Source organism: Ciconia boyciana, chromosome 12 (genome assembly GCF_034638445.1).
Source record: "Ciconia boyciana chromosome 12, ASM3463844v1, whole genome shotgun sequence".
Taxonomy (NCBI): domain Eukaryota; kingdom Metazoa; phylum Chordata; class Aves; order Ciconiiformes; family Ciconiidae; genus Ciconia; species Ciconia boyciana.
Window position 1 is genome coordinate 8,924,648 of NC_132945.1, and position 27,108 is coordinate 8,951,755.

Here is a 27,108-nt window from a genome sequence, read left to right on the forward strand (position 1 = left end):
TGACAGACAGCAATCAAGTTTTTGTCTTGCGTTTTTTTTGTGTCTTCCTACTAAAATATGCTGTTCTGCAGTAAAACACTTTTTATTTTTCAGTGACTTGGAGCAGTTGTCATTTCTGGCAGCAGCCTTTCGCAGCTTCTCTGAGAGTTAAAAGGCTTGTTTCAACTTAAAGCATAAGAAGTGCTCCTTCATGAGCTCTCACCTTATGCATGATGATAGGTAATAAACTATCATGGAGCCTCACTTTTTTGTATCTGGGTAGTGAAGGCTTTGGAATATGATTCCTAGATTAATTGTGAATAAATGACTTGCCTTGAAATATATTGGAATCTTCCTTCTATCCAACTAACAGTACATTTTACAATTGTTCTGAGACATTTCTCTTGCCTGTTTCCCTCTTTCCCCTTCCACCACAAAAAGGTCCTTTGAGAAGAAGACAGTTCTTATCAGGAATGACAGTAGAAGTAGAAGGAAAATGGAGCTGAGTATAAAACGCTGGAAGAACCTTCTTAAGACATGTTAGCAATCATGTTGGGAAGTCCCATGTCCCGCCCTATGGAAACAGACTGTACAAGGGGTGCATGGAGATGAAAGCATTATTGAAGTAACCATATGGAAAACATCAGTAAAGCTTCAAAAGTGAAAATGCAATGGGAAGGTCACCCATAGACTTGAGGTCTCCTACCCTTTCTTTTGTTTTTATGCCCCCTGTTCTTTCCATATCTACAGTGTTCTGAATCGTTGTGACTAATTTTCTTCTATCGTTTTCAATACCAAATATTAATCATATTTCAAGCTATCATTATCATGTTACAACCCTATAACGTAAAAGCCTAAAACCTTTAGGCTTCTTGCTGAGGATTAAGTTGTCTTATTTAGGTTCAATTTTCAGGGGCAGAAATAGGTTAAACCTGACATTAAATGTCAACCAGTTTTGATAGAACTGGGATTCCAGTGGTGTTAAAATAGGACTGCTGCATTGGTTGCTGTGCAGGTGCACAATAGAAGATGGCCTCTGCTGTAAAAAGTGACTAGTCTAAACTGGCAAGACACTCAAGTGGTAGAGGAGAAGAGAGGCTTTTTGATTTCTTCATTGTTGTATACTGGCAACACTAAATGAAACCTCCCTCCTTTTCTTTAAATAAAAAAGAAAGTTGCAGAACATAGGAAGAAAAGCACATGCAAGTCTTGAGTAGGCAGATCCTGCTAATGGTTCTTGTAACTGCAAAGGAGTTGTCTTTCCTGCTCAGGGAGGAGGAGGAGGAGGACCCCTTTTGACCGAGTTCAAATTTGGAACTGTCGTGGCTGATTCTTGTTTGTACCAACATGACTGCATTTTTGCCCAAATCAGAAGCAATGTGTGTTCTGGGGAGGTACTTCTTTTTCAGCGTTGGATAAATGTAAATATCAGAAAACTTCTCTGTGACTGCACTCCAGCAGTGCTGGAATGCTTTTCCTAGGACTGCAAGAACAATTTCTATGCACAAAACACTGCCATGATTCAGCTGCTGAGGGTTTACTCTGTGTAATTATGCCCTACAGCTGCAGGTAGTGATTATGTGTCCATGGGTTTTAAGCAGCTTTTCAGGTATTAAAGTTCCTAATGGTGGCATTGTGTTTTGAATGATTTGTCTTCAGGTCAGAAGCAAAATAACTGATCAAACCCTGATGTCATTGTTCATTAAAATTACCTTGACTTGAAGGCTTTATAAGTGTTAAGCAAACATATGTGTGCTGATTTGTGAAATATTAAAAAGAAGAAAGGCAGGGCCTCACCAACATTATGATGCTATTGCTCTGCTGACACCAGGAGCTCATTCTCTGAATATTCAGATGATGAGCTGTTAAGTCACATTCAAACAGTAAGATTTCTAGAGAGTGGGAATAACTGATAAAAGTCAGAGTTCTTTCAGTATATATTGAGAGCAACTAGATGGCAAAGGTTTTATTTTTCCCTAATGTTAATTTATAGTAGTATCTCTGATGTTCAGACACCATAACACCAGCCAGGACATGAAGAAACATAAACTGCAGGACTGTGCAAATATCTACTAACCTGGTGGTTGGAGCTGTTTTGATCTCCATGTAAATTGGAAATTGATTTGTTGCTAAAATATGTAGAAATATGGTATTACTGAAGTCATTAGTATGTGCCTTCAGGGCCAGATAAAATGGTGATTATTTGCACCCTAAGATACTCTATAAATATAAAGGCATGAATGTAGTATTATGAAATGAGAAATCAAAAAAATTGGTATTTCCTCTTTAGAGTCATGTGTGTTCAGTTTTATTAGAAGGAAGTTAAGTGTATTTCCTAAAGCCGTATTTTTTTCAGTTTTCTTTTAAGTGTTTTTAAGTGTTACAGAATAAATGTGTCTTCTTAGAAACATGTTTTTAAGTACTATGGTAATTGGAGAATATCTTTAACTGTATCATCTGGAATATGGCTGGATCAGTGTAGTTGAAATGAGTTGTTACTATTTCAGTGTCAGTGAGATATTGTAGCTCTGCACCTCTTTAGGACTCCCCTTTGGCTCTTGCAGGCCTTTAGATGCAGGGTATACTCGCTGAGTGATGAGCGCTGATCGAAAAGATAGTGGGTCAGCTGGCCAAAAGAAAAATCTCATCTCACAGTGATAACGTCTTTCTTAATTTTAAGTTACTGGGGCTTTTTAACAGCAGTTTCTTTTAACCTTTGCAGAATCAGGTAGCAAAACAGTAGCAGGGACCACCACAGCTGAAGAAGCTGCTAAAATCTTGGCAGAGAAACGACGTCTAGCACGGGAGCAAAGAGAGCGTGAAGACCAAGAAAGAATTCAGAGACAGGAAGAGGAAAGGTAACAATTCAGGAGAAGGAAGGCATGCTTTCAGTGGTGGGGTGTAGTTGGAGTGGACACTCCAGCTGTATATGTTTCCTAAGCTTTAATTTAAGTTCCTGTAAATCTTAATGCAGTTTCTGAAGCAGAGACAGGTGTTAGCACCATTTGAGACAGGACAGGTTGCAGTGTGTATCATTAATCTATATCTCAGTATATATGTAATTCTTAGTCCCTGTGCAAATCACTGCTTCTTTTTCCTTCCAGTCGCCAGTGGTGCTTTTATTTCAGAACTAGAATGTGCTTTTTACACCATTTGTCTTGAAATAGTCAGGCCTCTCTGTATTAAACTTTCCTTTGATGAACTCAGGCAGTGGTTTGATGGTACATTAAATCTCATGTTAGTGATCTGAAATCTGGATCAGAAACGTTGCAGCCTAGTAATTCAAAGTTGATAAATCACTGTGCATTTGGTTCACTACATAGAAGTTGTGAAAAATAAATTATTAACTTTGTGCTGACTAACTTTATTCCAGATCAGGGGTCACCTGTCTGTGCTTCTGTGAACATGATGGAACATCAGATTTTGTCTGTTTTCTGTTCATGGGTATAAAGCTGTCATAAACTTGCATATAGTCTGCTATAGATGTTTTATCAGAAATATGTCATTCTGATCTGTTGTGTACGTCTGCATGATCTGGCAGTGTATAGCTCCAGTATATCCCTGGAAATTGGATTATAGAAGAAACAGTCTTTTAGGAAATCCAACTAAATTTATGTTTCACAGTGATTAAAAGCTTCATTCCTGTCATGGATGCAGGTGGTATTTATTAAATAGTTGTTGCTTTAATTCAGTTCTCAGTCAAACATTCCATTATTGGAGCAACCTGCCTTGGCCTTGACTTAATCAGCAAAGAACATTTGTGTACTCGTAGATAGTTTCTTCCAAGTTATTCTGCTTTTTCCTTTGACTGGTCTGGCTGGTGGCATTTGTAAATCCACACCAGAAAGTATCTTTATGTGGTTATTTTGTGAATGGATAACTTAGAACTTTCTTGCTTTCCTAGTCTGTCTCATGTGCACACACACTTTTAAAGAAATAAATATCCAGTTGGTAATCTGTATCTTGGAAACACTAGAATCAGAGAAGAAGAAATGGCCAAGAGAGCAACTGAGGAAAAAGCACGACGGGAAGAGGAGCTCCACAAGCAGGAGGAAGAAAAGAGACTGGCTTATGAAGAACAACAAAGACAAGCTGAAGAGGACAGGATTCGCCGAGAACAGGAAGAGCAGGAAAAACTTGCAGAGCTTCTACACCAGGTCTGCTTATCTGTAGGCTCCAACTGTGTTCTTCATACAAACTGCTGATGTGTTTTTGAGGGAGTTGTCTTTGATTTTCTTTCACAGAACAGTTTTGACAAATCTCTGTCAGGAACGATCTAAAGCAGAGTTCATCCTCTCTGAGATGGATTTGAGAATGTCTTTAAGTCCTTTCATTGCCCTAGTCTGTGCAATTTTTTTTTTCTCTCCCCTTTGTTTTCAACATTTGATGAATTCAAGTGTGGGGCAGAAGCAGATATTTTGGAATTTTTTTTAGCCATCTGGGATGCTATTCTGCATACGTAAAATATTTATACTGAGACCACTTTACCAGCTTACTGCTATGGATTATAAGGAGGTGGTCTGTCTGGAAAGTTAGCTGGCTCGTTCTGATTCCTTTAAAAGAAAGCTTGGTAGTGTTTCCAAGTCTGCTTTTCCAGTTGCTAAATAGTCTTCCACAGCTAGTATCTGTGTACCTTTACAAAGGCATCCTTCCAACTGAAGGAAGCTGTTTTGCAGAAAGTGGACTTTCTTTAAATGAGATTAATTTTGAAAATTAAAGCAGTTTTGCAATGAAATTCTTTGTGTTTAAAGAGCTGTATCTTATGGATAGCATTGACATGTGTCTGAACATTTCTTTAAAAGCTTGTTTAAGTTTGTAACAATTATTCAGAGCATTAACTATGCTTCTACCTTCTTTCCAGTCATACTGGAAAAGATTTTCCAGTGTGGAAGGAACAGATATTCAGCACCAAGTATCTTGGTAGTAATACCTGACTGCCAAAATTTTTAAGTTAACCTTGCCACATTTAGAATTTAATTGCTGTCTTGTTACTTTATAAATTATCCTTCTTAGACAAATCTTCATCCTGAAGTATAGTTTGAACCCTGAGCAGCTCAACAACATTGAGAACATTTGCATAGTCACAATATAGCCATGCATATCATTTTTCTTCTCAGATCAGTTTCTGAATGTCATAGTAATATATATTTCATGCCAGTAACTGGGTAATTGGCATTTAGCTGCAATGTATGGTAATATTAAATAGTGATTGTCTAATGTTCCTGTCTCTGAACCAGAATCTCTGTAACAGCTCTGCTTTTGACTCTTGGGAATGAGTTGTGCACTGGGTGCTCTCTTCTTTTTGTTCTATTTTCAGAGAGAAGAAGCTGAAGCAAAAGCTCAAGAAGAGGCTGAAAGACAGCGGCTGGAAAGAGAGAGAATTATGCAGCAAAATATGCAGGAAAGGCTTGAAAGAAAAAAGGTATACTGTTTTGAAAGCAGAGAGGTTTCTCAGCTTAAAATAGTGGTTGAGGTGTTAAACTGAACAGGCAAACGATCTCAGATGCATTTAAATAGAAGTAGTGTGGGGTTTTTTTAAAAAAAGCCAACTCTGGCTTGTGAGCTTTAAAAACGGTGAATAAAGTCGTAAATTTATGAAATATGAAAATATATTATGATTGATGAAAATTTAAACCAGAATGCTGAAATATAAAGCTCTGTATGTCATTGCAAATATTTTCCCTGTTTTAACAGAGAATCGAAGAAATAATGAAAAGAACACGAAAATCAGATCAAAACGATTCCAAGGTACTTTTTTATTTGGATCTGTTAATGACAGAACAGGCCCTTCCCAGAGAAGGCTTTGCCTTGTATCCTGTCTTCCTCTGTTATCCTTACACAAACTGGCTTCCACATGAACTGCAAAGTTCTGGTGCACCAGAATAATTTTCAGTAGCTTCCCATTGCACACATTCTTCTGCTTTGCTTGTTCTGATGAAAAGTCTTAGATGCATCTTTGTTCAAGGCATATAGAAACAACGTGATCTGGTGTTATCACTTGCAGATTGGTTATAAAAAACTCTGGTTAGTAATGGATTTTTTTTTTTAAACTGTATGCATTCTGCTGGGGCTATTTTTCCCCAGAAAACTTAAATTCCTGGCTTCATCTCTTTGCTTAAAGCAAATCTTGCATGCCCCTTGGATTGCTACAGTAAACTGGATGTATTTTTGTTAATGTAGCGACCTAAGGTTTGTGGTAAATTATGCATACCATATTGAGGAGGAGTAGTTCTTCTCTGAACGTTCAAAGACCCCAGTCTTCATATAGCTGAAAATCAATAGATATTTAGCACACACCTTGGAGAAATGAGGGGAAAAGGAACTCGGGAATAGTTCATAGGTACGAGATTAAGTGGGTCCCACACATTCTTTTACAGGCTCTGGCTCAGCAGAGCATGTGTTGCTGGGTGACCTGATTGCATATTAGCCTTTGGACTAGTGTGGCTTTACTACTGGGCACAGAATTGTCCTTCATGGGAGCTGTGATTGAACCATTTGTGAGACACTAGAGAGTAGTGAGCTATTCCAAATAACAGTCCGGCAATTCAGTTGCAGAATGAAGGGAAGTCTGCCTCTGAGGCTATGGAGGGAGAGGATATTGAAGAGGAGGAAGAGCTGGGTCTTGAGAAGACTGATCAACCAGGTAAGGAAACTTGATGAGTCAGGTCGCAGTGACAGTCAGTGTCTCAGTGATGTTTAAGCATTGTTAAAAAGCTTAAATGTATTAGCACTGTGATGGTCTGAGACGCAAGTCCCAGAAATGCCAGGGAGGCTCTCTGCTTGAACAGAGAGTAGATCATTGTCTGTTCTGTACCGCAAGAGACAGTCAAAATGATTAAATGCAAAAATGATTTGAGAGTGAAATGCAGGCAGTGTGCTTCCATTTTACAAGTGTGTTTTTTAAAGATGGATAATAAATTTCATGTTGTTATAGGCAGCTTGTCTATAGAGAAATGAATCTATTGAAGCCAAGTGCCTTGAGTTTTGTCTAGGAAAGGTCATTTTGACGCTTGCATTTTATTCATTTAGAATAGCAATTCTGTTACTGAAGCTCCTTTCTTTTTTTTTCTTTCTTTTTTTCCCCCCACTTGCAGGAAAGCTAAATGGCGTTGACTTAGCCCAGGAGGTCAAGGGGGAGGCAGAGGGTTGTTCAGAGACTGCGCATAGCTTGATCTCTACAGAATCTGAGGAACAAGATGTGTCAGAGTTGAAGGCCAGTGAAGTGTTTATGAATGGAGGCGATCTGAAAAGTGATGAGGGGTCTCTACTTGTTACTGAATTAAAGGATTGCAGGTGAGTCCGTGTAGGTGGCTGCTTTACTGTCAGAGCAGTTATCGTCACACTAGAAGTCTCTCTCTATGTTTAAATTAAATTTAGTGCTGTATGTAGCGTTGCCTCAGATTTTGCACCCCACTAGCTTTGTGGTATTTCTCTGGCTTGCTGCAGGCATGTGGTGTGTGCATGCTGTCAGTTTACTGCTTCACGCAGAGGCAGTTAGTTCAGGATAATTGTTTGTTTAGATGGCACCATGTTAACAGTACTGGCTTTGCTAAGAAGTGAGACACGTAGCCAGCAACGTGGCAGTGTTACTCATAAAGAACGGCATTGGCTTGAAATCTTTTCCCTTGAAATGGCTAGCAGTTCTTTTCATTAACAAAACATTAAACAAGAGGGAGGGGGACAACACTGAAAAGGAAGAATAACCTACAGAAAGCTCTAGAACAGTTTCAGTTGCGCTGAAACACCAGATACAGCACAAAAGCCTCCATTAAGGGGAAATTTTTTTTCGTATTTCAAATTTTATCTTTTTGAACATAAAGCATTTCCATCTCCTGCTGGAAAATCTGTCTTCTGATGCTTGTTGCATTTGCTCATCTAAATGCTAATGATTTAGAAATTACTTTGTGAACTCTTGTTTTTTTTTTTTAAGTGATGATAAATTAATCTCATTCCTCTAGTGATGGAATATAAAGACATTTTCATGATCATCTTAAGAATGAATGAAAATTGATCAGTCTGATTTGGGTTTACATTTTGAATCTGTTTTAAATATGGCTAGTCTTCTGAGGCTCAGTTTTGTGTTTAAATTAACTGCAGAAAAAAGGAAAAATGCACATGACTAAAATAGGGTTTTAATGGTGCAGGGCTTTAAACTTGTTGCTTTCTTATATCAAATTTCTGGAGGCGGACCTTACCTGAGAGCTGTTAGTATAGTAAAAAGTGGCTATAAGTTGGTGAGTCGTTCTTCCCCATTGGCTCTTGGAAGGGAGATCCTGCGTGGCAGCTGGAGGAGCTTGTCTGGGAATGCCCTTCAGGATATTCAGTGCTTTGCAAAGTATGCAGACTGCTAATGGGCTGGCCTGTAATCAATCTAAAGGTTAAACATGCAGAAATTGTAATACAAGTATCCATTCTTTTTTTTTCTAGCCATCCTGCAAAAGAAATGGTTATTGATGACTCAGTGAAGTTGGGTATTAATGAAGCCGATCATACAGTTGGACTTATTCAGAATCTCAATGGAAAATCTGGTTCATGGACTTTTGAGGAGTTTATTGACGTTGGAGTACATTCCAAGTCAACCAAACTGAGCTTGGACAGCATCTCTGCTGGTAACTGTAATCAAAACTTGAATGATGCTGCTACAATACCTTCTAGTCCCAAACTGGCTTTTGAGGAAGATGGTGCAGTGAATTCATTGACCAAACCTATAGATGCTTCATCAGGTAATCCAAGCTGATTTCCCTATCTGTCTCTTCCTCTGGTTAGGTAATTGACTTCCTTGCATTTTCCTCTCCTTGCCTTAACTACAGCTTCTTATTTTCAAGGCACTTTTTCCAATGTGTAGACTGGAGGGAAAGCTCTTTCTTTAGTGCTTCTAACTTGCATTCTGTCAAAAGGAGTCACCAACTGATGGCTTTTTAGGGACTTGCTCTAGAGAGCAGCTAAGGCCCGACTTTAAGGCTCTTCCAAAGACACAGCTGAGCCCCTGTGAAGCTTCTGTATCTCCTACCAGCACTCAAGCCCATCTGTTCTATTTTAAGCTTCTTCTAAGATATCTTAAATGGCACGTGTTACTTTTGAAGATACTAACAGTTTAAAAGGTGTCTGATGTAACTCTACAGACAAGACCTTTCCGCTCCTAGGCATGTTCTGTAACTTTTTGATGCTGACCTGCATGGTCTTACAAGGTCTATTCAGGCTCTGGCAAGGTATTAGCTGTCCTCTCTACTTACTGTAGAATAGTCTTCCACTTCACTGAGGGGGGTAACACCAACCTTAAATTCCACAGACGGTTGTGTTACATTTTGGGAGGAGTAATAAAGCTGCACACACAATATCCTGAATTTTCTGAAAGAAGCAGGGCTGCATCTGGAGCCACATGTACTTGAGAAGCCAAACCCTGATGCAGTACAGCATAGTGTGTCAGAGAGGCTTCAGTAAGCTCGTTTATGTAAGACTAAACTTCTGTGGTGTTGGAGCTAAACCCCAAATGGACATACTCACAGCAGGAGATCTCTTTCCGTGAGATAAATGACTGTGTGAACAGTTGAAATGAATGGTAGTGGAAAAAAACAAGACTTGCTATCCACATTTTCTTTAAGTGATGTGTAGCACTTTTTTTGATTAAAGTGTAGCACTTTTCTAGACTGAACTGTTTCCTGAGTCTCCTCTGTCACTCTGCGTCTTGTGGATTTTAGTCCCATGGACATAGCCTTATTGAGATTTTCCTTGAGGCCACGACTAACTGGGCCATGGGAATAGACAGATTGAATGTGATACTGCTGATCACATTTTGTTCTGATGAAAATCATTAGCTTTTTAGTGAAGAAAGTGTTGCCTTTTGATTTTGAACTTGAAAATGTTTAAGAATGGTTTAAGAATTACGTACATAACTTTGAAAACTAATATTCGTATATAAAAAAAGAAAAGCTACTGCCCTGATTTTTGGACCGTAAGTAACCAAGTGGTTCTGTGCTCACTCCCTGGATGTAGACTCTGACAGTGATGATAGACGTATGTGGCATACACGCAGTTACGATGGTTAAATGTTTTCTTCTCTTTGCTCTTTGGACAGAACTGTGAACACTAGAGACCTGGAAATAATCTGATTGCACTTCAGTAATCCAGTGTTTTATCAAGTACCGAAGGCCTTGTTTTGAAAAGCTGCTTGTTTACCTTTATCCATCTTCAAGTTTGCAAATAAAACAAAAAACACCAGGGGAGGGATGACAAACTTCTAGATTTGCACCTTGAAACATTTCAGGGAAACTGTTGTGCTGATGTTCACTTTCCATTCATTTAGCTAATTGTTAGATAAGGTTTCCTTGTTTAAATATCACTCATTTCCCTTTTACTTTATGGTAACTTGAGTCTTCTTTTTTTTTTTTTTTTAAATTTTCATATCAGTATCACGTACAGCAATGTACCGCTGGAGGCTCCCCAGTTAGCTACTGGCCAGATTTTGCATATTCCTAAAATGGCACTTGATGAAATAAAAGACTCATTCAGTGTGTGTTAAAGCTGAACTCCCTTTCTAACGTTCTAGAGAAATGCTGTTACTTGTTGGTTCACATGCTATTTAAAAACGCAAAATTGAGTATCTTCAATTTTGAATGGAGAAGAAAAATTTCTTATTTTCTAACGTGAAAATATTGGTAGTTTCAAAATGCAGTATTGTACCATCGCTAATATGTTTTCATCTGTTGGAAAACATCAAAACATTTTACAGCATATGCACTAATATATTACAGAAATGTTGAGTACCTAGATATGTCTGTCATAGTGCAGTTTAATATGTCATGCTTTTAAAAATGTTTTCCTTTTGAATTACTTATTTAAGTTTATCTACACTCATGGAAGTATTATTTTATTGTGTAAATAACAGTATTAGACCACTGAAGTCATGTTTTGTTCATGTTCATGATTCTAAGTGTTCCTGTTCTAGCTTTATAACAGTGGCTGCAAGCTGCATATATATTTCCCTTCCCCTAAAGCCTTCATTAAGTAATCTATTTAACCTAAACTTGCCTGCTTTTTACAGCATGAAGAGATTAACTAAGCATCTCCTGAAAATTGCTACTAAAAGTAATAATGCAGTCTCATTCTTATGTCTCCTGTAACAGATGTACTGGATAAGTGATTACTGTAAAGAATAGCTGTCTCAAATCCTGCTATAAACCATTGGCTGATACTTCAATTCAAATGAATCATCCAAATGTGTTTTCAGTGGATAAATGCAAATGGTTTTGCTGGAACTAAATGTGTTCTTTCCTCGACATTGCAGTTACAGTAGGAAACCCTCAGCCTTCTTACTCTCACTGTCTGCTATTCAGAATACGGTAGAACTGTTTTAGACTTTAGAGCAGTGCCTTAGGTAAAAAGAAAAATGTATTTTTGTATGATAGCTGTTTCATTCTGGCAGAGACAATCATTCTAACAAACAGAAAAGATGCTGATATTTTTTTCTGTGCTGATACTATTTGTTGAATAGTCTGTTACAGCTCTATGTAAATATGTGCGCTATGTTAAATAAACTTTGCAGTTGAACAATGCTTTATTTCTCTAATGCTAAACATTACCTTACTAGGAGTCTCCAACCCCTTGCCATGCTGACCTGCCTTGAGATGCACTCTGGTACTGCTCTAACTACTCCACGCTGCAGATTCCCAAAACTAGTAGCCTCTTTGGCGATTGCATTTGTGTGGTTGGGAAGGTATTTGTACTAACACCTTCAGATCTTGCTGTGTTTGTACATGCCCATGATGTGTTCATAATGTTGAATTCTTTAACTTGCTTTTCACTTGTAGTACCAGCATCTTTATGTTCTAACAGTGAGTCTAACAGTGCTCCATGAACTGTTCCATGGCCACAGTGGAGCAGTGACTGTCAAGAATACAGCAAGACACTGCCTTTTGTTTTTCTTGTGAGGGTTCTTTGTTTCTGTAGGTGCTTGTGAACGAAAGGGAATTACTAGAGCAGCATCCAGGTGATAAATATTTCTGTATGGTATCAGCCACTGCTGTGAATAAAAACCTTAAATCAGTATTCGGCTTGCTGAAGGGTAGTAGTAGATCTGTATATGGACAGTGTCTATATATACATTCTCCAAAGGGCTTTTTCACACAGGCTGCTCTTGGCAGGTGGTCCAGTGTCAGTTACACATTTAAAAAATTAATTAGTTTATGGAAATTGTTGCTTTGGTCCTCAGATATTTAAAGGCGCTATGGCAGAACAGCTGACTCTTGCCAGTATCACTGTATCAGACTTGGTTTCAGTAGCTCAGCCATAAGAGGTGTCAATCGTGTAAGATGGCAAAATGAAAAAACAATTTTCCAGACTGTAGGACTCCAAGCAGGCACTAGTCTCATTTTTATTAAATCATAAAACATACACTGACATGATAGGAGAGCTATTGTTGTCTGAGCTATTTTTAAGGCACTTCTAAATGCATGTGCATTTTGTTGTAGTTGAAAGATTTACTTCTTGTTAATGGATTAATAATTGTATATAGACAGCCTCATTTAAACAATGATGTAAAAAAGCTGATGAGCAAAACATTTGGGCAAACCATGCAGAAACCAAGACTAAAATAAGTTTTATGGAAACTTAACTAAAGCTAAATCATACTGCCAAAACATTGTTATATGTAAGATGAAGCCATTCCATATACTTGCTGCAATTTGGTGTGGTAGGATAAGCTAAGGTATTTATTATTGTGCTGCCATTAATGGTGTGATGTATGTAATGTACCTGTACTTGTAAAAGCATAGTAATGGATCTCGCTGATCCTGGGTGCAATCTTTGCATCTCTGTTTCTGAGGTGCATGCCTTGTCAAACCTACTTCATTTAAGTGCCAAGCTTAAACATATACCGACAAGTTTAAAACTAGCTTTTAGTTTAAGCCACACGCAGATTATGTAGTATGTGGATCTCTAATGCTAAATCTAATGGAGTTTCAAGCCTTTACACTAAGAGTTACTTGGAAGCAAAGTTAGATTTTTGCAACGCTACATGGTTTTGTACTGCAAGAGCTTCAAAAGTCAAACCCAGTATATTGAGGCTACTTTAGTTTTTATACTAAAATGGAAAAAAGTTAAATTCTTAACATGCAAAAACCTGCTCCTTTACCAGAACTGTTTTGGAAAGCAGGGCTCTAAAATCCATTTTACAGCAGTTGCTGTCTGCTCCTTACAGTCGTTTGGGACACTCAGCACAGTAAATTTTTCCATTATGGCAAACAAAGCGCTTGTTGGCCAGACCACGGGCACACTTTGTGCATTTGAAACAATAATCGTGCCAGGATTCATCTTCATAGTTAACCACACTGGTTCCTCTTCCAAATCCTGCTAGGAGAGAAAACAATTATAGGACGGCGATAGTAGCTTTTCCCTTGGCTGGGTTAGCCCACCAAACAGCAGATCCCATTCTTACTGCCTCCTGTGCTTCTGTAGTCTTGCAGACCATATTTGTATGCCTAAAATACTAGCCAAAATTGCAACTGAACCACATTGTTTGCTGCTCAGTATTACTGCTCTTAGAGAAACAGGCAGCTTAGCATAAGTAAGTCTTGCATGGCTTGTCTCTGCAATAAGCTTTTTCCCTTGGATCCTTTCTGCAGGAAGCAGTCAAGGTGAAGGAAAGATCAAGATGTAGAGCAAGGACAGGTTGGGCTAAATGCCCTACCTGGTTGTTACGGGCTCAGATCCATGCTCTACAATGCAGAATGGAATGCAAGTGCCATGGGACTGGCAGGATAGTGCCCACATTTCAGGGCTGAGCTTTGTAATCCAGTAACTGTTACATGTAAAATGCATCAGAAGGGAAGCAAATGTCACTTTGGGGCAATAAAACACTGCTCTTTTTAGACTTAAGGTTCCCAGACTAAGATAAGATAGAGGTGGGAACAGTTCTAGTTGAAGTTTTGAAGGAGGCAAATTTGAGGCATGCAAAGGGTGAAGAGCCCAGTTACTAACTTGGACTCCATCCAGCAAGAGCATGTGGCTTATAGTTAGATCACATGTAAGTTGCTGGGATTGGGCCTGGGATACTAGACCTGCTTCTGGGCTGCATGTCTTTGGGATTGCTGTTCTGACCTTAAGCACCCACTGCCCTCAAGCTGCATTTAATCCAACATACCTGTAATAGGATTCTTGCACCCAGCACACTTTTTGGCAACACACTCCTTGTAGCAGTCAACGCAGTAAAACTGATCCTCTACAGCTGTGAAGCGCTTCCCGCCCAGTTGCTTCTTGCAGTTGGAGCAAATGAAACACTCTGAATGCCAAGGCTGTTCCTGGTAAGTGAGGCCTCCAGAAGTGATGGGCTAGGAGGCAAAGAGCAGAGATGTGCTTCAGAATCAGTAGGGAGGAAGAGAGGTGATGCAGGCATGGGCTTTGTCATGGAGAAGATCTCTTGAAAGTTTTCATTAAAATGGCGCAGTACTTGAGTTCCTCTAGCCTGAAATCATGCATGCCTGGAGCTTCCATAACAGTTTATTTTACCTGCAGTGACTCTGCAATTCTACACTAATCAGTTGCAAAAGTTGTTAAGACAGACAGCTGTTTTATAAAACATTGTTTTACTGCTTGAATACACAATACCTACCAGAGAGCTTAAACCATCCCCAAAGCAAGTGCGAAGCCGGTGCCCACTTAGTTTCAGCAGAGCCACCGTCAGATAACCCTACAGCCCCTGCTCAGATACTGTAATGCGCAAGAACCATTAGCTCTCACATTATTATACTGCCAGCTGCTTGCACCAGTATCTCAAGGAAGGAACATAAGCATGATCTGTCTACGGGTTTACTCTCCTAGCTTCCAAAAGACATGTGAGGGCTAGTTCTGGCAGCTGCCTTTGCAAAGTGGAAGGACTTACATTCTTGCATTTAGCGCAGGTCTTGGCAAACTTATGCTCATGGCAGGAGACACAGTAGAAGTCATCACCCTTGGGGAAGAAGCTCCCAGATCCAATCACTTGCTTGCACTGGCTGCAAGTGAAACAGTCCTTATGCCAGACCATCTTCTTGTACTCAACATTTTGGTCTCCTACAACAGACAGAAATAACAAGTTATGTAAAATTCAGGCTTGTGACAAACTCCACACACGTACACACACACACCCCCCCACCCCGTGCAATGTAACATAGCTGTAGGCAAGACCTGTCCCTACCTATGCCCAGGATTCAATTGTAACGTGGACAAGGGATGAGCTGTTAATTTCTGTATCTGGCTTTAGCCAGGGCCTTCTAGATTTTCTTAAAATATTTGTCAGGCAGGTGCCTGAGCCTTTCTGAGAAGACGACCTTGATTTACAGAGCAAAGCTTTTGGTAGAAATGGTTTAAGACTACTAAGGTGAACTATCCATATGAGGGTTAACTGCAAAGCAGCCTTTCAACACTTGCACAAAATGGATAGGTGAGAGCAACAGTCAAAACTTGCACCACTTTGTGGTGCTCCAGCCTTCCCCTATGATGCCCATACCCCTAACTGCAGCCTCCGTGGCTTGATAAACCGCCATGGTTTCACCCAAGAGCAGAACTTGGCAGTTGCACCTGTATCACTGGCACCAGTACCTGCAATAATGGGCTTGAAGCAGCCCTTACACCTGGGCGCATCCTGAGTGGCAGTGCAGTTGCTACACCAAACCTTGTTGTTCTCCCTTAGCATGAAGGGTTCATTGACCAAGGATGTGTAGCACTTGAAGCAGCGGAAGCAGTTGTCATGCCAGTAACGGTTCTTGAAGTGGAGCTCCTGGAATGAACAGAAGTGGAGTGAGCAATAAAGCCCTTCTCTCTTGCCAAGCAGCCCTAAAAACAAGCTACAGCCTCATCAGCCTTGGCAGTAAAGAACAGATTTGTTAGTTCCTAAGCTCATCTGCATTCAATGGTTGGAGGTACAGCTCATCTGTGAGCTGTTAAGGAAAGGCTATTTAACCAAACTCACTGACACAAGGGGCTTAATTAGAATCACATTCATTTTGGCCTTTCAGGGTAGCAGAAGATGCTTCAAACCAACAGCTTTGGGTTTGAGGTTCTGTAAGGATGGGCTTCTCTGGTTGTCAGGTTCCCTCCAGGTCAGGTGTACATTATTATTGCCATAAACATGAAGCAATAAACATTTGACAGACACAAACCAGACCCTGGGTTCCTGAGTGCTTTGCCCAGAAGATGAGTTTTCTGCACGTCCTATGCAGGCTGGATTACCTGTGGTACTGTCTTCAGGGCAATACAGCATTTGCAGCAGTTCACATGGCTGAATCTAGATCCTGAAATTAGCTCCTGTGCAGAAGCAGCCCATCATGAGCATCTCTACTGCAGTGCCCCAGAGCCTCTGGCTCTTTGCCCAAGGAGCACATGGCCCATCAGCCAGAGGACTCGAGAGAACTTGTTTTCACACAGAGGCTCACAAACAGACCAAAGCCAGGAAAAAGAATGGGAGGGTTATCAGCATCTGCCTCTGGTCTTCTCATCACCCACCTTGGAGTCAGCTCCAATGGGTTTCTTGCACTCAGTGCAGGTGTTGGCACAGAACTTCTCGAAGCACTTGACGCAGCAGTGGCGGCCCTCTTTCTGCACGTACTTCTTCCCTTGCAGAGGGTCACGGCAGTAGTGGCAGTCAAAGCGCTCCGACATGGTGCCCACAGTGTAACTGCCAGGCCCTGCAAGAGGAAAGAGGGTGAAGTTAGAGCACTTGAAGCCCTGATAACTGCTCCAGCTTCTTCGGTCTGTGCAAATGAGAAGTATCAGAAAGATGGCTCAGCAATGATGGTGTCACGATCCTCAAGGCCTTCTTGGTAGAGAACGCAGCTTCCATGCCAGCACTGTTAGGGCAATTTTGCTATCTGACAGCTCTGTGGTTTGTAAAACATGACAGCTCTCTACCAACTGCACTGGTATTTTTCAGGTGCCTCCAGCTTTGCCTTTAGGGTCTAGGTTACGCTAATGAACCATCATGCTCAGGGATGGTGGGTGCAGTAGACAACCTGGGATCAGTCGCAGCAATCACAAACTCGTACACCTGCTTAAAGAAGGCAGCTTGGATGTCCCCTCCCAGGTCATGAATTGCCATTAGGATGCAGAGAGAGAAATATCATGAAGGCTCAGAAGAACGCGGGCTACGGAGTAAGGCCATGTGGGCCAACTCCTGGCGGTGCTGCGGAGCTCAGCAAGGGCAGGGACCGCCCTGCGTCCTGGAAGCACTGTGCTTGCTGCTACAGTTAACACAAGCAATGCATTAGTAACACAAATATTTTCAGTTCCCTTAATAGCCGTCCAAGATACAAATGCCAGATTTCTGCCTACAGAGAGGCAGGATGTGCTCTGGCCAAACACAAAAACGCAGCTCTCTGCCTCCTGGGGTCCAGCCTGCTGCAAGCACAGCACTGCAAAGTTTGCTCACTCTGGGAGCACAGTTGCTGGTGAGGAGAGCAGAGTCGCACACCAGCCTTTCCCCATCACCTTCTTAAGAGGAATGATGCTAGACTGTTTTATTTACATATTTCACATCAAGGAAGGATAATGATACCTAATCACTCAGTGAGAGCCACTTCGTTCATTACGGCCAGGCCTACTGCAGGCCTTGGCGAGGTCCTGGCTGAGGCACTGCATAATTTGTGCGCAGAATAGTTTCCATGTTTCCAGCCTAAAGCCAGCAGCCAGCTGCAGCCCTCTGAGGCCTTTTGTGCTGGATAGTTGTGCATCTTCCAGCTGCCTCTTTTCGCTGGGCTTTCGCATATAAAGTCATAAGGAAAAAACAAGAAAATGTCTCCCTACATGTAAAGATACTTCTTCAGTTCATGCCATCAGGACTCTGCCAAGGCATGATGTTCCACCGTGGCCAGGGAGCCAGCACATCAGCGGGTGTGGGGGCTCTTGACCAGAGGATTTTCCACTTTGGCCGGAGATGCACACTCACGCGTTCTCCCCAGACACCTGCCCCAGCCTGCATGCCCGGTCTCAGCCTCCCAGACCACTTCTGCTAATGGCTCCCTCCATTTCCCTACGCCCTTCTTCAGAGGAAGCCAGCAACGCTCCTGCGAGGGGGCTGCAAAAGCTCAGGCAGGGTTACGCAAGCCCGTGCAGTCCCAAAAATGCAGCTCCATCTCTGCCCCTTCTGCTCATGCCCCCACAGCCCCCAGCACTGCAGAGCCCCATTTCCCCTGCACAGCCAACAACCCAGGACGCAGCCTTGAACTTTCTGCACCATCAACAACCGGATGGGAGATGCGGCAGCGGTCTGGCAACAGGGGCTGTCAAGAGGAAATTTAATTATTCTTTTCCTGATAGAGCTGCAGCGCCAGCACGCAGCAAGAAAGGGAGAAGGATGCGGTCAGGCAACATAAATTGCTGCTGCTTCCTGCTGTAAGGTGGGGGAGGCCATTAGAACCTCCATCACGTAGCCTCACCTCGGACCACCCCACCAAGCCCTGGTGTTTAGGGGCTGCTTTGCTACCTGCTCCTGACGGCAGTCAGGCCACTTGTTCCAGCCATGCTGCTCCAAGCCCCAGCACAGCACCTTTATAAACTGAAACAGGGCTTGGGATTTCTGGGGTATAGAGGGGGCATGTCGGTTCCTGGCTGTGCCCTCACGGCAAGGGAGGGTCAGTGGGACCGCGTCGGGCTCGCCCTCAGCCACAGGGTGCTGCACAGTCAGGACTGCCGTGTTGTTACGGCATGAGGACCTGTTTACACAGCTTTTTCTTGGATGCTTGCCCACCCCAGTAATTCTAGATTTACCATCAACTGCATGGCCCAACCTGTCAGCATGAGGAATCCCCACGCTGGCCCAAGAGCCCTCAGGGCCGAGGGATCGTTGCTGTCACCTTTACTAGGAGCGTGGCTTTGCAGCAGAGGCACTAGTGCAAGTGCACCTCACCAGACGAGCGCACACCAACAGGTCCTGACCAGGGCACAGCCCTGTCCTGCAAGCCCAGGCACCGCAGCAAGAAGCGAGGGTGGCTGCTGCCTTCACCATCTCCTTTGCCAACCCAGTTTTTTTTCTTTGAGAGTAACATGCTGTTGGCAACACACCATGAGCAGCCCCAACGCAGCCACGTGCAAAGCCCAGGGAGGCGCCTGCCTGCAAATGAACGTTTTGCCATTATTTCAGAGCTCTTCTTCTGCCTCATCTCTGGGCTCAGGAAGCTGCTGGATGGGCAGTGGAAGATGCTGGGGCAGGAGACAGGACTCACGCTGTTACTTTGCAGATTTTAAAATCCAAGAGTCATGTCACTGTCTCCTCTTTGTCACCCTTTCAATAAGGTCAGGCCAGAACAAGTTGGAGCATTTCTCTTCCAGAAGGCAGGACAGATAGACCTGGAGAGGAGCATCGCACAGGGAAGCTGCAATAGAGGTGGGGACCGGGTTCACACCCTTCCCCTAAAACTTACAGAAGCAGGCTGGAGGCCGAGCTGACAGGAATTGCACTCTATGGGGACCAAGGTCTGGAAACGCCGCCTTGCCAAGGTCAGGACATGGCCATGTCCTGCTGATAACTACACCAAGGGCTGTGTTTGTACTGGTTCAAGTAAATGAAACAAATAAACAGCTGGGAAACATGGAAACTATGTGAGCCACGGCCAGCTCTGCAGAGCTTTATCAAGCAAGTGTTTAATTTAGAAGAAATGGAATTGCACAGAGTCCAGGGCAAATGGTATCGAAACGTTCCTGATCTCAGGTTTAGGGTTGCTTTCAACCAGAACACATAATCGTGAACATATGGCTCAGGGGGTAACATAATCCTGTGTTCCCATGTCCATCATGTGCTAACGTGAGACATATTTATCACAACAGCTTTGGAGCTCCACAGACAATTAACACTGGGCCTGGCAGCCCCAGGAGCTGGGCTGTACGTGCAGACATGCCAGCTTCTGCCTACCTTGTGCCATCTCATAGACCATAAAGCCCCTCTCATACATAGGCCAAGGCATGAATTTGCTTCCAGCTTTTCCAGGAGCTTTCTGCCCTCAGCAGCATCATCCCTGATCTAGACTCAGGAAAGGCACCTCTATCCCCCTTGCCTGCAATGAAGTTGCACTGACCACATTGTCCCAGCAAACGTGCTGGCTGCTCATGGTCTCTGCTCACTTGTGCCATGCTGACAGCCCACATCAACCAGACCATCTCCTACAACCCTCCCACAGGAGCCTCCCTCCCAGGGGCTGGTGCACAAGAGCCCCGGTAGCAGCTGTGCTGGGACCACCAGATCATTTTCCCATAGTGGAGCAAATGTCTATGGAGACTTAAGAGCTCTGCTGCCCTCGGGGAAAAAGCATTTAGTATCCTACTGCTGCTCCCCTAAGCTGTCCTGTCCCCTCTCACAGAAGGGAGACAGAACAGATATTTGTTGTGCTCTGAAAAAAAATAAATACATCTTCTAGAGCCTGGTTGGCAGCAGATCATGGTTTTGGAGATGTTTATCTCCTTAATAACCTGTTCACCCTCCAGCTGTACCACATCCCCACAGCTTAACTTTCCAGAGCTTCCAGGTATATTAACCCTGGCCTGTCTTTGCTGTCTGGAAAATAGGCAAGTCATGAAACTAAGGACACACTGCAACCATGAATCCTCCTCGCTCTTCCTTGGGGCCTTTATTTTAGTGCACGCTGCATAGCTTCCCTGGGCAAGCTGTGCAGCAGCTGCTGAGCACACAGTAGGGATTCACACCAGTGGCATAACCATGCTACGGCAACGCAAAACTCGGTGCTCAGGGTAAGCACTCGTCAAACTAACCACTAAAACCGTAAGTAAGTGCTGTACCTTTGTGCTTCAGTTCACAGTGGTGTGCTTAAAATGACAGCAGTATGCACAGGTGTTTTAGCTTGGAAGTGATTTGAACACAGTTTCTTTGGCTGTACATTTACAACAGACTGCAGTGTCCCTGAGCTGACAGCCTGGTCAAGTGTCTCCTGTTTAACCCCGGGAGAACCATGTACCCTGAGGACATGCACTGATCCAAACCCGGTTTCAGCTTGACTCTGGGGCCACAGAAGGGGATTTAGAAGACAGAGGAAAAGTATGGACAGACTGGAACTACTCTCTGGCCCAGGCTGACATCCATGCACAGAGGAAGTTCTGCTGGAGAGAAGCAGGTGAGAAGAGAGAGCACAGGCTGCTGGGAAGAGTGGTAAGTACCATACATGCCCATCCTTAAATAGCCTAGAGGACCCTCAATAAAAATCAGAACTCAAGAAAAATCCAGCAATACTTCCAGAAACTAACCCCCCTTTAAGCAAGGTGTCCCTCTCCCACCAGCCCTGGCAGGGTGCTGTCTAAATGTAGCTCCCTGATGGATTTGGCTACAGCTCGAGGGCGGCTGGCCAGACCAGTGGCCTTCTCGAGTATCAGGGTGTTTGGCACGAAGACCCACTGGAATTCAACCCTAACATTTACCTGACCACAGAGGTGCCAGTCAGCCATTTGTCCCCAAAGAGCATCTGCTGCTTTTCAAAAGCAGCTCCTCAGCCCTTGGACAACCATGCCTTCCATCTTTCAAATAAAGATCGCAAATGTTTGGGCTCCACCAGCTTCCACGCACCTCAAGTCATGCTGACACCATGCTGTGGAGCAGTCACAGGGCTGTCCCAGCTAGTGGTGACAATCAGGGCTATGTCTGCACCCTGCAGCACGGCAAGCTTTAGGATGGAAAGGAAGGTACAGACCTAAAAAGTGCCACTCCACAAAAGCTATTGCATTAACACAACCCCTTGCCTCTCCTGTCGGTTCCTGTCTCCCATGGCCCCTGGGCTGGTTCCTCCCAGTTCAGGCGACTGCAGCTGTCACAGTGGTTTGCACAACAAATGAAACCGAAGCACTCCGCAAAGGGAGCTGAAACATAGCTGATAAGCAAAGCACTTAGCACAGGATATGCATTAATGTCTCTGGGGAATATGTTTAAATGTGATAAACCACCAAGGAAGAACTTGAAGTGTGGTCTCTAAAAACAAGGAGGGAAACTGTACTTAAACCTTATAGACTATTCTGCCACTTAGGAAAGAAGAGGAGGCTGAAAGTGTTAACCCTCTGCCCTACGCACAGCTGCATACTCTATGGCAATGTGGAAGGAAAAGAGCAATTGCTTTTTGACTCTCCATCAGTTTTATTTTTCTCAGCAGACTGAGTACACACAGGCCCCGTACCGCCAGGCATTGGCTACACCTGCCTATTTCAGCTCAGAACCTGGCATCCTCCGGTCTGTCACCTGAGTTGCTATTCTCAGCATTTCTCTATGCAATGTCGCGTGGTTTTCTATAAATACCAGGGAATACCCTTAAAAGAAGGGTCCTGTTAATACAAAATGCGAAGCGACACTCAGGACTGCACCTCAAGGTCACTGGCGTGCTGCCCTGGACAACAAGGGAGGAAAGAAATCACTTGGAGGTCATTTTTGCTGGAAGAGCTGGCAGTAACAAGTGGAGAGCTGTGCTCTCCCATTGCCAGGCTGGGGCACGTGCGAGTCTCATACTCTATAATTCAAAAATCAGTCTGTTGATAAAATGGAAGCTTCTTTATTTAGAACAAGAACGGCTCCAAGTTCCTCAGGCAGTTGCCAAAAACATTCCCTACGGTCCTATTGCCACCATGTCTGAGCACATCCCAATCATTATTAAATCTTCACGGTTCCCAGGGAAGTAGGGACGCGCTATTAAAAAACACACTGCTCCAGCCCTGCAAACGCTCCCCCAGGGCTTGCTTTTGCACTTAATACAGAGCTCAGCTAAGGCTCATAAGGCTCCCAGTGTGCAAAGCACCACTGCCCAGAGTAAGTAAGTCTGAGCACTTAAGCAGAGTTTAAGCAGTGAAGTTCAAACCTTTCGAAACAAACCAAATCAGCTAAAACAAAAAAGGTCTTGTTCAGTAGCTAACTCACTCTGTGGCTGCCTTAAGCTTTGACCTTTGAGACTGCTCAATTATGTTCCCAGCTATGCATGGATCTGCCCGCACCTCAGTAGCTGGATGCCCTTCTCATGCCCAGGTGCCCCCAAAAGCCAAACACGAGGCTTTCTCCTGCTGCAGAGGATTCACCTCCCTGGGGCAGGCACTACGGTACCCCACTGCCGCTGTCCCAGAGAGCGGGGCTCCCTGTGGGGTGCAGGAATGGATGCCGCGCTATAGCTAGTTGGTGGCAGCACTCCAACCACAGCATCTGCTCAGAAGACACTTCAGCATTTTATATTACAGCACATCAAATCCATGGGTCCTTGCCCCAGAGAAGACCTCCCTGAGGAAGATGAGAAAGAAAAGAAAGATACAGCTGGGAGTATAACGACAGCATGCTACAGCATCAGTCAGTCTCATGGGCTGAAGTTGGAAAATAAACGTCTTCTTCCATTTTAATTGAATGAATTGCTCCTTTTAAACACCTTTGAGATGTTTAAAAATGATACCACAGAAGTCAGATTTTACTCAGAAAGGTACCTTGCATAATGTATATCTGCATCACACAAGCAAATCCTAAGTAGTTGTGTGCCATGCAAGAAGCCTCATGCTCGTGCCTTGTCCTGGGAGGCTGAGCGTGAAGTTGAACGGCATGCTGTGACTTTCCTCCCCAGTTCTGAAGAGGCTCTATGTTCCCAGCAGAGTGCACGAGCACCACTTGTCCCCAGGCTCCTGGTGTGCGGCAGCTCGGTTTGATGCCCACAGGAGCTGCACCCCAAACTTGACTCCCTCTCCCCAGGCATGTCCACCCCATGGGCTATGTCTCATCGAGAAATGCAATGGTCCTGCCACTGTAGGTTGTGATTTAGGGCTGCAAATACGTGCTGGACACACACAAACATGCTTAGCTTCTAAGAATCAGATAAGCTTTTAAAAATCCCAAAGAGCTTTCAATTGTCTGCAATTGGAGGGCTAGAGGAGATTAGTTATGGATGGGAAGACACTTCTGCATCCCATGGGGGACATACAAAACACACTCTCAAGATTCCTGTCAGCGTTAACAGGAAGGAAAAGTTAACGTTTTCCTATTACTGGTGAGGGTCAGCCCGTTTGATCTATGAGACAAACACAAAGAGGGAATAACCACAAACCTCCCACCAGAGCAGAGCAAACCACCTGGGTTTACATGCTGGGCTTCTGCACGCTCCCCTCTGCTATGGGTTTCCCCTGCTCACTGCAATAACTCCCATAGCAAGCTTGCTGCAAAGAGGAGCATCATCCCCCATTTTCACCTAGTCTTCCTCAAATAACAGCTGAGCCCCAGCCTTCCCACAGCAGCGGATACAAAAGCACTTACCATCCAATGCATTTTACAGAATAGATGAGGCCGCCGCCACCACCGCACTCCCAGCGCCAGTCCCCCACATTGGTTATAAACCCGTTGGCCATCACCAGTTATAGCTGCACATTGCCAAGGCTTAAGATTGCATTCAAAAGAGTTATTTTGCTGGTGCAGGAGCCTGTTAGCAAAACTTTCCTCCCCATTTATCAGGCATTGCACACACAGGGCTTCTCCCACAACACCCAGCAGCACATCCACTTTACCTGTGTGCCTGTGGAAAGCCATGATTAGCAGCCCAAAGTCACCAGCAGCCCCTTAGGTAACAGAGTTCACAGTCTCTTGGCTGATTAGGAGCTGCCCTGTTTGATAACATACATTTAAACGGAGGCTATTAATATGGACGGGACTCCTACCAGATGTCCACTCCCCTCCCCAGAGATCACAACCTTAATCCCCCTTGAAAATTCTTACCATTTTAGGTGATCCAAGGGAGAAGAATAGGATCCAGAGACCTCTAGGTCTCTGTAGGCAACATGTAAATACCTGCCCGGCTACTCAGCACCCAAATTAGTCCCAAAGGCAGAGTGTGCCTCAGGAACTTGACCCCATGCTAGTACTATTTGGCCTTGGCTTTAGAGCTAGATTGTGTCTTATAACAGTCCTGAGCTAAATTACAGACCCAACATTAATTCTGCGCTGCCGTTGCTGAAGGGAAGAGGTGGATCACAGCCCCACGAGGGCCGGAGGGGCTGCAGTCCCAGGAACCAGCAAGGGGCTGTCCCCTGGCTGTACGGCCCAGAAAGAACACAGGCTGTACATGGCTGAGAGCCCACAGAAGTACCAGAAGATACGTTCATGGGTGGGTTAGACTTGCTTTCAACATGAGGGTCATGCTGAAGTTTTACTGCCAGCAAAACTACCGTTCCTGGTCCTCCTCCAGCTTTTACCCTAAGGAAGCTCAAAGCATTAACCATCCAAAGTGAGCAAGTCCATGAAGAGCAGCACTTAGAAAGCCAGGTTTCATAATTACAGAGCTTCTCTAGCATCTAACAGTATGGCTGCGCTCATTCCCCAGCACGTGGCTTATAGAGAGCACTGGCTGGTGTCTCTGTCCTCTTTACTCAGATGTCCACAAAGCTCCCTGGAAGAGCCCACCTCCACAGCTCCAACCGACTTATTTCCACCCAAGTCACGACAGGGAGCAGAGGGAGCTCTGGTTTAGGGCTCGCTCCCACCGGGACGCACAGGCTGCGGCAGCTCCACGGCCGTGCACGTGCTCCGGGTTATGCAATTGGCGGCGGCACACACTCAGGGCCGGGGGCCAGGGACGCCCAGCTGCTAATCCCGCCTCGACACTGACTCACTGCATGGCCGTGGGAAAGTCAGTTAACCGCCCTGACAGCCACTGGGAAGACCCAATGTTTATCATTCCTTCCACAGAGCCCATCGCGGTGGTGTCTGGCCTCCAAACAGCAATCGGCATCTTCAATCTGAGTGGCCCTGCTACAGCCAGGAACCAGGAACATCTCCGCTTTCCACTGGCGGAGGTCCCGAGAGCTCCTCAACCACACATGCATGGCAGGGCATGCGCAGCCTCCAGCCCCAGCACCAGGTCCGGTGACCCCCTGGGCCTTCACACCCATCTTAGGGCCCCCGGGTAGCACACATGCAAGGTCAGCATCTCACCAGCATCTTGACATTTCCGAGTTTCTAACATGGCCTGGAAAAGGCCACACTTGACAGCATGCCATCCCAAAAGCATGCTGGATCCACTTGTGGATCCACTTGTGTAGCAGATTGAGGCTGGGAAACGTGCTAAAATACTAGCACGCTGAAACATTTTGGCTAGGAAAAACCCAACATTATTCTGCCCCAGCTCATCTATAAACTCAAGAAAATTGTTTGCATAATTCAGATGGTAACAGGAACCCTAACAACTGGTATTTTCCTGTGCTAATCTTGCTGTGCGCAGTGTAATATTTACAGACATGAGTTAATTTTTGGCAATGCACATGGACTTTGCACCATTAACTATTCTCATTCCTTTCTAGTTCCCTACACAAAGCGCTGGCACCCTCCCGCCCAGCAGTCATTTCCTACTTCCCCCAGAATACCCTCCTATTTCAATTAGAAACGGTAACCTTTGCTCCCTGTCCTAAAAGGCGGAATAGCATTGCTGTGCAATGTCAGCAGCTGCGACGTCCCACCCCAGAGGCGGCTGCAATTCAGCAGTGGTTTGACAGCATTACAGAGGCATGCTGAGAGCAGGGACAGATACTTGGCCATCAAAATGTTTCACACGTGCAAAAGCATGCGTGTTTGCAGCATGACAACAGGCAAGGGCTGGAGGAGGTGGGAGGGAGAAAGCTTGGCCAAAAAAACAGGAGGAAGACCCAGCCATGCTGATGTTCACAAAGCTTCACCATGAAACTCCCTGGAGAAGCATTTCATGGCACAGCTCACTCTGCAAAGCCTCTGGTGATTCCCCAGAGCAGTCTGTAATAAAAAGGCCATTTTGTTTGAATTGGTGGCCTCCTGGGCCAGCGCAGAAGGGAAGGGCTGGTGAACAACCTTTGCTGAGAGGACAGGGCTGCTCTTAGTTTCTTGGCTGGCTTTAGCCACATGACCTTGGACAATTCCCATCTCCTCCCCAAGCCCCTCTTCGTCCACACAAGCCCAGGTGATTAAACACACCGGTGGTGCAAGGTATAGCACAAGTGCCGAGGAGCGACATCGTAGCCCTGTGAAACATGGCAGGGAGCAGAAACCTCCAGGAAAGAGAGGGTGCCCCAGAAAGGTGTGCCAGCCCTGTCTGAGCCCTCCTCTGCTAGCCAGGCACCATGCGCACACAGGTCCCAGAGGAAAGAGTGCTACAAACATGTCTGTGATCGCACAGCAGGGCATACAGGCTT

The 27,108-nt window shown here is 44.3% G+C and overlaps 2 protein-coding genes across 3 annotated transcripts in view; one reads left to right on the forward strand and one right to left on the reverse strand.

Moving 5' to 3' along the window:
* MAP7D3 (MAP7 domain containing 3) overlaps window positions 1–9,626 on the forward strand; it is a 45,354-nt gene extending 35,728 nt beyond the window's left edge. The window contains exons 14-20 of the mRNA XM_072877336.1: window positions 2,702–2,837; window positions 3,956–4,136; window positions 5,297–5,401; window positions 5,674–5,727; window positions 6,529–6,622; window positions 7,074–7,272; window positions 8,407–9,626. Of these exons, the coding sequence (XP_072733437.1) occupies window positions 2,702–2,837; window positions 3,956–4,136; window positions 5,297–5,401; window positions 5,674–5,727; window positions 6,529–6,622; window positions 7,074–7,272; window positions 8,407–8,716 (1,079 nt within the window). The 3' untranslated portion in view covers window positions 8,717–9,626. The remainder of the gene's footprint in view (window positions 1–2,701; window positions 2,838–3,955; window positions 4,137–5,296; window positions 5,402–5,673; window positions 5,728–6,528; window positions 6,623–7,073; window positions 7,273–8,406) is intronic.
* A 2,699-nt stretch (window positions 9,627–12,325) lies between these two features.
* FHL1 (four and a half LIM domains 1) overlaps window positions 12,326–27,108 on the reverse strand; it is a 33,222-nt gene continuing 18,439 nt past the window's right edge. Inside the window, exons 2-6 of one of the 2 annotated variants that reach the window (XM_072877337.1) lie at window positions 16,456–16,637; window positions 15,553–15,730; window positions 14,855–15,024; window positions 14,117–14,303; window positions 12,326–13,326 (exon numbers count right to left, since the gene is read on the reverse strand). In XM_072877337.1, the coding sequence (XP_072733438.1) occupies window positions 13,169–13,326; window positions 14,117–14,303; window positions 14,855–15,024; window positions 15,553–15,730; window positions 16,456–16,611 (849 nt within the window). In that variant the 5' untranslated portion in view covers window positions 16,612–16,637 and the 3' untranslated portion in view covers window positions 12,326–13,168. The remainder of the gene's footprint in view (window positions 13,327–14,116; window positions 14,304–14,854; window positions 15,025–15,552; window positions 15,731–16,455; window positions 16,638–27,108) is intronic. The other variant, XM_072877338.1, reaches the window with a different exon arrangement.